Genomic DNA, 10,000 nt, shown 5'->3' with positions numbered 1-10,000 from the left:
ACATCAACATAACTTAATTTATCCAGTCTTAATTTGCACAGCAATTAAGTGCCATCAGCCGTAGTGTGATTTGTTTTAGTTGAAAAAATGCAAATCAATAACGAAATAAAAAAAGAAAAAAAAAAATAATAATAAAAGCTTCACTTTCCATGTTTATGATATCCTCGTAAGTTCATTTTTTCTCAACAATCGTTATCTTTGATATATACTCGTCGTGATATACATTTCTTTTAAAAATAAATATAACTATGTGCGATTACACGAGTGAGAAAAAAATAAAAACAAAAAGAAGGAAAAAGGGTAGAAAAACAAAAAACAAAAAACAAAAAAAAAAAGAAATGTTCATAAATTTCTAAACAATTCCTCTCCTAATTTATATTTGGAATAATTTGAATAAATTTTGATAACACCTTATCACTGCAGAAAACCCAAGATTGCCCGTGACATTTAGCAAACTACGTAAATTTATCAAAAGTTACTTATTAAATATACTTATAATTATATTCGTTAAACACCTATGATCTATAAAGATTTTATCTATTGGAGGAAAATATTAGATAAAAATATGCTATTTGTATGATGAGAGAGAGAAAAAAAAGAAAATAAAAAAATAAATGATAAGACATGGAAGTTGCAATCGTAAAAGCAACTTTTGTTCTATATAGTAATATATATAGTGTGTCTATTTTCAAAAAATAAACACACGCATAGTTTTTAGTATACTTTTCATTTCTTTTCTCTTTTTTCTTTTTCTTTTTTTTTTTTTTTTGGTAAGTAAAAAAAAAGCAATATTATTTGTTACATCATTGGGATGTAATTTATAACAAGCTAATGAGCTATGTTATGAAATGTTAGTAAGAGAAGGAAGAAAAACGAAAAAAATTAAAAGAGAAAAAAAAATAATAAAACATAAATGAAGCGTAGTAATTTAAAATATAGAATAGATTGTAAGATGTTTTCATAACGATAAATATTGTTTTATCTGATAACAAAACAATTACACGTAGATATGATAAATATTTTCGAATATATCGTGTAATGTTTTTTTAACCGAATATTAGTCGAATATATTTTTTTTACTTGTCGAGAGAAGAAAACATGATTATATATCTTTTAGATTATATATCATCTATATATATATATATATATATATATATATATATATATATATATATATGTATATATATATATATGTATGATATATGACAACTTCTTTTTGCATCCAAGACTTTGGTTTTTTGTAGTTTTACTATAGATCTAACAATAAAAGGATAAAATCCCTTTATCGTTATTTATAAGAATTCGTTTCGAATAAAACGTTATTATAATTATTTTCTAACATGCAGATGACTGATCGATCATTTTCTAAAATGTGAATGTATGTACGCGTACATACGTACGTACGTATGTGTCTGTGTATATTGTACCATCATTACCACTCTACATATTCTTTGTTTTATATTTTTCTTCATAAAAAGGCACGAAATTTAATCGAGCCTTTCTAGATATTTAATTGTTATAATGATCCTATGAGTTTATAGTTATTAACGAGTAATTTACACTAGTGCCGAGAGTTAGTCTATTACCATTACCCAATCACCACCGGACATTCATTTGATGTGAGTTTAATGTTTTTTTGTTTCTTTTTCTTTTTGTCTTTTTTTTTTTTTTTTTTTTTTTTTGATGTACAGGCGAATATAAAACAGCAGCTTTCTTTTTTTGTTGATATTTTTAACATCACAATTAATAAAATCAAGATCTCTCGTTGATACTTTTTTTTTTTTAAGTACAAATTATTTCACACATGTTTTATCAATCGCATCGAAAACAACAAAAGACAAGACAAAACTTAAAAAAAGATAAGAAAAAAGAACAAAAAATTCAAAAGATTTTCTTTCTTTAAATAACTTCTAAAGAAGGAAGAAAAAAAACAAAAAAAAAAAAAAAGAAAGAAAGAAAGCATCTATAAATATTTACATTTATATTATCTATCGAGATAATTAGAAAATTTTGAAATTTATTAATTGAATAAAATCAGAAATGATTCGTATCGTTGGAAATTCATTTTTAGAAATCTGCTGCATCGATTGATTGATTATATAATGCTGTACGAATATTATAACTACCGTATTAATGATCGCCTGGTTTAAATGATGGTTATATGTATTAAAAGAGATAATGTGTGTGAGTACAAGGTACAATAAGGTACAGTACTTAACAAGTGATGGAATCGAATACATCGTTAGTAATCGGTTAATATCTCTTAGAAATTTTGAGCTAATGTTTTCCGTATAGCTGCGCATATTTGTAGGAGCAGCAACGAATTAGACCACACATGCTGAAAATACACCCATCACACGTCAACCAATATCCCCGCAGTAGTCCTGACCATTTAGAAGATTACGGTTGTAAATGGCAGCCCTGTAACTGTACCTATTTATGACTTGTCGATCAGGAACTGGAGGAGGTACTAACGCTACGTCAGCATTCAACAAAGCACCGCTTCCTTCATCCACTTCACCGATACTGCTCTCTACCAGAGATGGTTCGACCTCTGCGAATGCCAGTCTTGAACGTAACAAGTAGGCGTACGTCTTATACCTCTTTAACTGTTACAACAAAAGATATATAAAATAAAGAAAAAAAAAAAAAAAAAAAAAAAAAAAAGAAAGAAGAAAAGAAATTATTATAATTCGATAAAAGGAAATTTTTAATAGTATTAATAATATAATGTTTATTTAATATTGATTAATATTATTATTAGAATTATTTTTTAAATTTTACCTCGTGATGTAAATATGCACCCTTCTCTTTATAATTTTGTACGGCTAAAGCTTTAGCTCCTCTTTCCGGAGGATGCCGTTTATGTTCATCCAGTTCGGATTCCAGTCTGCTAACTCTATCCTCGTGGTCCCGCAACTGTTCTCTCTGATAACACAACAAAACAATCCGAAGAAACGTCGATAAAACATTTAGCGAAGCGATCGACAAACGATATTCAATTTTCTAATATACATAATAATTATATAACAGTTTCGATAATAATCGTGCAGAGGTTTCATTGAATTTATATGCTCGACGATGATAAATAACAGCGGAATATTATACCAGCTCTGTGTTGATTTCAAAGAAATAAAATAATCGTTCTTCTCAAACCGTATGAATGTACTACTTGTGAAGATACAAACTTAGAGAACGAAGCTTGCTTCGAGATTAGTGGAGGAAGGCTTGTAAATAAAGAAAGAATAAAAATAGATTATATTCCTTACTGATAGATAAAGGTTACGGAGAGAGAGAAAGAGAGAAAGAGAGAAAGAGAGAGAGAGAGAGAGAAGGGGGGAGGGAAAGAGAGGGGGTGGGAGAGAGAGAGAGAGAGAGATCTATTAAAAGTTATAGAGCAATTCTTTTTTTTTTGTTATTTTTTTTTTTTTTTTTTTTTCATTTTATACAAATCTTTTCGGATCAACATTTACATTTTATTACTCACAGGAGATAATTTGGTGTGACTGCAGGGTAACAGAGGCCGTTGAAATTTTCGTTGAGAACCGACGGCTCCTGCGAGGGGTTGGCATGAGAAACTGGCGCATACAAAATTGATTGTGTCGATCCACGATTGTAGTTCTTTGGAATCGCTAGAAATATATAAAGAGATAACTTTTAGATCCTATAAATCTTTCTTCGATGAAGCATTTTTCTTTACGGGAGGAAAAGGGAGGGAGGCGAGGCGGGAGAGGAGGCGAAAGATTAAGAGAGAAAAAAATAGAGGGGAAAAAACAAGAAGTAGTAGATGGGCAATTTTTCTAATTTTTTTTTTTTCTTCTTTTTTTTTTTTAACCATTAAGAATAGAATACCTCGTTTGGAAAAGATATTCCGCTTGATCGGCAGTTTGTAGCCTGAAAACGTGTTGCTTCTTCGTGTAATCCGACGCTTTCGTCGCTAATGCATGATGAATACGTATCGCGTTGTGCAAACTATCGTTACGGAAGCCATGCTCGTCCTTATGTAAATATAATACAAGCTCTCTCAATGTACAATAATACATCTTCCAACCTCTCTTCCCGAATGGAGCTAAAAATTGTTTAATAAATGATAAGACGTCTGTTATTATACTTTTTATAGATTTTTTTTCTTTTCTTTTTTTTTTTTATATATAGTTTTCATAGTTTTTAGTTTTTTAAGATATATAGTATATTGGTATATAACGAACTTTTTTTCCCATTGGAATCATAACAACATTTGCGCATAACGTAACCCTTCTTGAACTCCGTAGCACCTGTAACATTTGGCACATCGAGAAACGGATTTCCAGTACCAGCTATCGCTGGTCCATCACCCTGTTGGATCACCTGAGTCGTCGTTTCATCGCCCTCATCATCCCTTATTAAATGTAAAATAAAAAAGTAAGAAAGAGAAAATCGAATTGACATAACGATCGAAGAATTTTATTATTATTTTTTTTTTTTTACTTTTATTATTATTATTATTATTTACTATTATTATAGGGAAGAGATTAAAGTTACAAACTTACAAAGCCCAGTCCAAGGGATAAGATTTGATAGCATTGTAAAGTTGCTTTAGCACCTCCCTAGGGAAATTATCACCGTCGTTGAGTTCTGATAAATTTTCTATAAACTCCGAACATGACATTTTTCTACCGATATTCTGCCCATGAAGATCGGTATTTAGCAACATAATAGCACAAGTTAATGTGTGAACTGCATCTGAAAATGTTAATATATAATTGAAAATAACAAAAAAAAAAAAAAGAAAAAAAAAAGAAAGAAAAGAAAGAAAAAGAAATTCGACGATAATCGATTGTTTTAATGTACGTACCTTGAGAGTTAAACGTGCCGGGATTACAATCAAGATACCTCTTAGAGAAATGTACAAGAACTCGCTCCCTTTCTTGGGTCTCCCCCGTTAAAGAGAACTGAACAAGGAACTTTCTGAGAGCCACGTCCAGCGTGTCTCGTTCAAAGTTGAAATATTTCAAGTACTCCTCGGCTACCGCTTTACTGAAGTCGTTGCTGTAAAGGAAGGTTTTTCGTTAATGTATATATATATATATATATATATATATATATATATGTGTGTGTGTGTGTGTGTGTGTGTGTGAGTGTGTGTGTGTGTGTGTGTACATATACATATACACATATTCCCACTTCGTCTTTTGCTACCTAAACGCAAAGAGAAAAAAACATACTTTTTACTAAGATGTCTGGAGACATCGGATTTCTTAAAGCCATCTAAAGAATATAGCCTTTTAGCTAGTCGAACGGCAGACGGTAGATCCACCGCTTTTGGACTGTAATGGAAGCTATGGAGACTCTCGATATCGCTTTCCTCATCAGCCGACTGAGGTGGGGAAGCACCGCTGTGTTTCTGATCGTCGTAGAATCCAGCACTGTAAGCCTCCCTCTCATCCTCACTTTCCTTGAGCTCCTAGTAAAAGATTCGTCAGATCAATTAGATATTATTATCCTTATCAATTAGGATATATCAGGATATATTAAGAAGGATCTTAAACATACCTGATAACCAACGAACTCTGGAGTAACGTTACCAGAGTTTAGAGTCGACGGTGAGGATCGTTGGGCAGCATTTTGTACCGTCGAAATGTTCGGTGGCAATAGATCAACGGAAGATGCGCTACCACCACCAGATGGAACCGTCCTTCTTCTTGCCTGTCTCGGACTAGCGTTTCTCGAAGATGAATCTTTGTCCGGTCCCTTAACTTGAATAACTATCCTATGCTCGGCCGCAGAATCCTGTTGTTGTTGCTGCTGTTGCTGAGCGTAGGAAGTCGGTGGTGCGTTAGTAGTGTTCGACGTAGTACTCGGCTTGAGTCTCCTTTGTGGTGGCTCGCTCGCGAGTATCGTCGAGTCACTGTCACTGGGATCACTGACCATCATAATGTCGCGCACACTGAGAATATCCATGGTCTCCTCGTCGTTGTAGTCCGGACTGGACATGTTGCTGATGGCCTCCGACTGGCTGAGGTCGCCGTTGGTGGGATGTAGGCCGGAGGTCGAGGAGGTGGTCCCGTCGCCCGAGGGTCCCACCAGGGCCGGCGGAGCGGTCGGTACCGGCGGTGGGAACCTACGGGATCCAGAATTGGAGGACATGACGGAGGACGAGACCGAGGTCGGGGAAGCAGGTGATAGGGAACGCTGCGGACTAGTACCCTCCGTCGAGGAGCCGCTCGAGGAGGAACTCGAGGATGAGGAGGAAGAGGATTGAGAGGAGCTACCATTTTGGCAGCAGGAGGTGCGCTCCGAGGCGGATGGCGAGCTGACCGGCGCGTTGTACGTCCAGACGATCCTCTCGCTGGACAGGCCCTGGCCGCTGTCCGGCCGCGTGTCCAACAGGGTATTCAGGCTGGACGTGACGTCGTCGTCAATGTCTATGTCCACTGCGCTCATCGAGGGATCCTTTTGGAATTGCAAGTGATCCTCGGAGCGCGAGGTACGGACGAAGCCGCTCGAATAACCGAAACTGCTCGCGGCGGCATTGGGCTTGCTAGAGTCGCCCTGGCTCGTGCATTGGCCGCCGTCGCGTTTGCTGATTCCGACCGGCGAGGTGCTGGCCGAGTTCGAGCCAGTGCACTTGTACGCACGGTGATGGCCTAACATCTCGTTAGGACTGGTAGGTACCGAGTTATGATGGTGGTGATTGTGATGATTATGGTGATGGTGAGAGTGATGATTGTTGTACCTAAGCGAGTCGACCTTCTTCTGGTACTTCGGCAGGAAACCGCTGCTTTGCTGCGTTCGCGACAGGTTCAGCATGAGATCGCCGGTCATCATATAAGCTTCGAACCTGAACGATAAACCCATCGATCCCCGTTATCCTATTACATCTTATATACATTATATTTTATATACATATATATATGTACATCTATATTTTCAAAGTTATACATTAATATTTTCCAGCTCGTTAACGATGAGAGCTCTAACAACGCGAATCTTAAACTTTGTGATATCGCCGTTCCGTCGTCCTCGTCCTCGTCCTCGTTCTCGTCGTTCTCGTCGTTATAGTCATCGTAGTCGTCGTCGCCGTCGTCGCCGGCGTAGTCGACGTCAAACGAAACTTTTCAACGCAATAAACTTACTATTTTATGCTAAAACGCACTTTATGAATCATGAATGTGTCGCTAAGTTACTTGCCGAGTTCATCGAGTTTCCTTTGAATAATCGAAAAGAAAGCTCATCCAAGGCACCTTTCATAACTTTTCGAACAATTAACACAGAGAAGCTTTTACAGTTCTCCTTCCTTCTATCGATACAAAAAAATAAATTTACTTTTGCAACCACCGAAATAATTCGAGGCAGATATTTTGATTTATAATCCCCCCATTTCATTTATACCAAATAAATCTGAATCATTAAAATGATAGATTAATATAAATGTAAAAAAATGAACTGTACAAACGGACTATACTAAGGGATCCATTCAATAACGGTCCTATCTACTGTGTCCCCCCTCCCTCTTCTTCTCTTCCCTTCTCACTCTTTAAAACTGTACTTTCATCGGATAAACTACTTAACGTCCCAATGAAATTTATTCTTTTATGAACTTCTTATCTAAACACGAAAAAGTCCTATGTAATCTTCCATTAGATTAACGACCGACCTACCTAGGCGTGTTCTTCTGACGACCAAACTTTTCACCAGAAAGTGGCTCCCACTGAGCACGTTCCTCTTCCTTGAAACTATCCATTGATGGTAAAAGGGCTTCCAAGTCGGACGAACCCGATGGGTCACTGTAGGAACCATTGCTTCTGGTCGAATATTGTGTGGCACCTTGAGGACCTTGAGGTGAACCCACGGGCAAAACCGGCGATCCAGATTTTCTCGATTCCTCGTTCTCACAACCACTACTCGATGAGGATTTCACGTCTCTAGAGTTTTGCGCGATGATATTTCCTTCTCGGGTTGATTTCGCGACTTCGCTTGCATCCTCCTCGGTCGTTGCATCCCCAGGTGATAGGAGTCGACGCACGTGCGCCTTTATCGCGGGATCTGCGATGATAAAAGAGAAAGGAAAAAAAAAAAAGAAAAAAAAAAACAACAAAAAAATTGAAAGAAAAATTTAGAAACAAAACGACAATAAATCATCAACATTATTTTATTGCAGTAGAAAGCAAAAAAAAAGAAAAAGAAAGAAGAAAAAGATAATATAAAAGTCATAAAAGAAAAAAAAAAAAAGAAAACATTTCTTCTGAAACGTTATATATCAAATCTAACGTGTCAATTAAAAAAAATTTGTTTATTGAACGTTAGTGCATGAATTTTATATCCTTGTATATATATATATATATATATATATATATATATATATGTATTAGGTGGACCAGAAAGTAATGTCGCTTTCTTAAATTAAATTCAAACGAATAAATTTTTAACAATTTTTAACAATCAAATATCGATATGCGCAGAAACGACATTACTTTCCGGTCCACCTAATATATAAAGTGTCTTGATATTTAAGAGATCTTTCGATTCGACATTTGATTTGTATAATCGAACGATTAGATTATTCTTTACTCGTCGTTGATGACGAGTAGATGATATCACTATCGTAACACAGTGAAATCACGTTATAATATTTCGAAATTCAACGAAACCATCAGACATACATGAGCATGTTGCACTCGGCACGCTAAAAATACACTCCACGCAAGTCCGTCGAATACAAACGACACGGAACGAGGACAAAAATGTACCTTTAACGTCCATGCAAGAATATACATACATATTCTAAATACGCTTTTCTCTCTCTCTCTCTCTCTCTCTCTCTCTCTCTCTCTCTCTTTCTTTCTTTCTTTCTCTCTCTTTCTTTCTTTCAATCTTTCTGTGTTCTGCAGACGGCGAAATTAGCTTCGTTATCATTTGATCGCCCTCTTTTGGTACTGTCCTTAACGAGGAACGACTTCGTGGTTTCGTGGAAAAACTCGAAAAGTCATTATATACAGGGTGATCCACTTAATGTGCTCAATTTGCATAATATTATTTTTAATACTATGAAAATATTTCATACGATCTGATTTACATTACGTAGGTCATACAGTATCAATTTCTTCTTTCTCTCTCTCTCTCTCTCTCTCTCTCTCTTTTTTTTTTTATTTTTATCAATCTTGCTATTTATTTAAATTCAATGCCACGATATTAATTTTTATTAGCCGTACAAATTTAATAATACGTAATTAACTTTCAAATTATGGATTGTATAACAACCTAACATTTCTTTTTTTTTTTTCCCCTTACATTATAATAAAATGTTTCATACGCATGGTATTATATACGATTTAAAAAGTTAGATAATGTATTCGTGTTAAATGCCTTATCCTAAATCCCTACATAATCAAAAGCCATGATAAGAAGGGGGACCTCCGATAATTACCGTAAAAGAAAGCCTACAACACGAGATGCCAATCTGATCTGATCTTAGATTAGAAACGTTTCAGCAGAATAATCCAAGAGGTATCGTTGTGTCCCCTCTAAGGATAGAATGATTCTCGTAGGAGGCATTATTTTCAACGAAGGAACGTTCAACCACCCCATTTCACTCTCCTCCACCCTCCCTCTCTCTTTCTCTCTCTGTTTCCCTCCCTTCTCTCCCAGTTTCATCGACCGTATCCACACCCTCGTCGCATCGCACCACGGCGCAAATTCGGAATATGTAAGTTAACTACATCCTCCTATCTCTCCCCCTCCCCTCTCCTTCCCCTCTTCTCCTTCTACAAACGGTTAGAAGAGACACCGCCTAGAATGGCTTTCTCTCACAGGTTATATAGGGTGTTAAAAGGAAGAGTTCAAACTTTGATGGTGGCTTATATTATTCAGCAATCCGAATAATAAATGTTCGATCGGTATCAGGCAATCTTTGTAAATAGACTTAAGGGATTATTTTATATAAATAAATTGTGATTAAAATAATTAGGATCTTAACGAAGTTGTAAGATTTTCAATACTTTTTATTCTTTTTTTTTTTTTT

At 35.7% G+C, this 10,000-nt stretch overlaps 1 protein-coding gene across 14 annotated transcripts in view; it reads right to left on the bottom strand.

Moving 5' to 3' along the window:
• Positions 1-10,000, bottom strand: part of LOC124423125 (PH and SEC7 domain-containing protein-like) — a 62,516-nt gene that overhangs the window by 3,809 nt on the left and 48,707 nt on the right. For 10 of the 14 annotated variants that reach the window (XM_046960536.1, XM_046960538.1, XM_046960540.1 and 7 more), the window contains 10 exons: positions 7,641-8,025; positions 5,533-6,820; positions 5,205-5,443; positions 4,835-5,028; positions 4,530-4,722; positions 4,209-4,378; positions 3,853-4,069; positions 3,488-3,632; positions 2,785-2,928; positions 1,625-2,609 (listed from right to left, as the gene is read on the bottom strand). In XM_046960536.1, coding sequence (XP_046816492.1) covers positions 2,361-2,609; positions 2,785-2,928; positions 3,488-3,632; positions 3,853-4,069; positions 4,209-4,378; positions 4,530-4,722; positions 4,835-5,028; positions 5,205-5,443; positions 5,533-6,820; positions 7,641-8,025 — 3,224 coding nt within the window. In that variant the 3' untranslated portion in view covers positions 1,625-2,360. Of the gene's footprint in view, positions 1-1,624; positions 2,610-2,784; positions 3,228-3,487; positions 3,633-3,852; positions 4,070-4,208; positions 4,379-4,529; positions 4,723-4,834; positions 5,029-5,204; positions 5,444-5,532; positions 6,821-7,640; positions 8,026-10,000 lie in introns of those variants that run through there. The other 4 variants (XM_046960543.1, XM_046960549.1, XM_046960545.1 and 1 more) reach the window with 4 other exon arrangements.

This window comes from Vespa crabro, chromosome 3 (genome assembly GCF_910589235.1).
Source record: "Vespa crabro chromosome 3, iyVesCrab1.2, whole genome shotgun sequence".
Classification (NCBI taxonomy): Eukaryota; Metazoa; Arthropoda; class Insecta; order Hymenoptera; family Vespidae; genus Vespa; species Vespa crabro.
The sequence above is the reverse complement of the archived record's forward strand: the minus strand, read 5'-3'. Positions and strand labels throughout refer to the sequence as shown.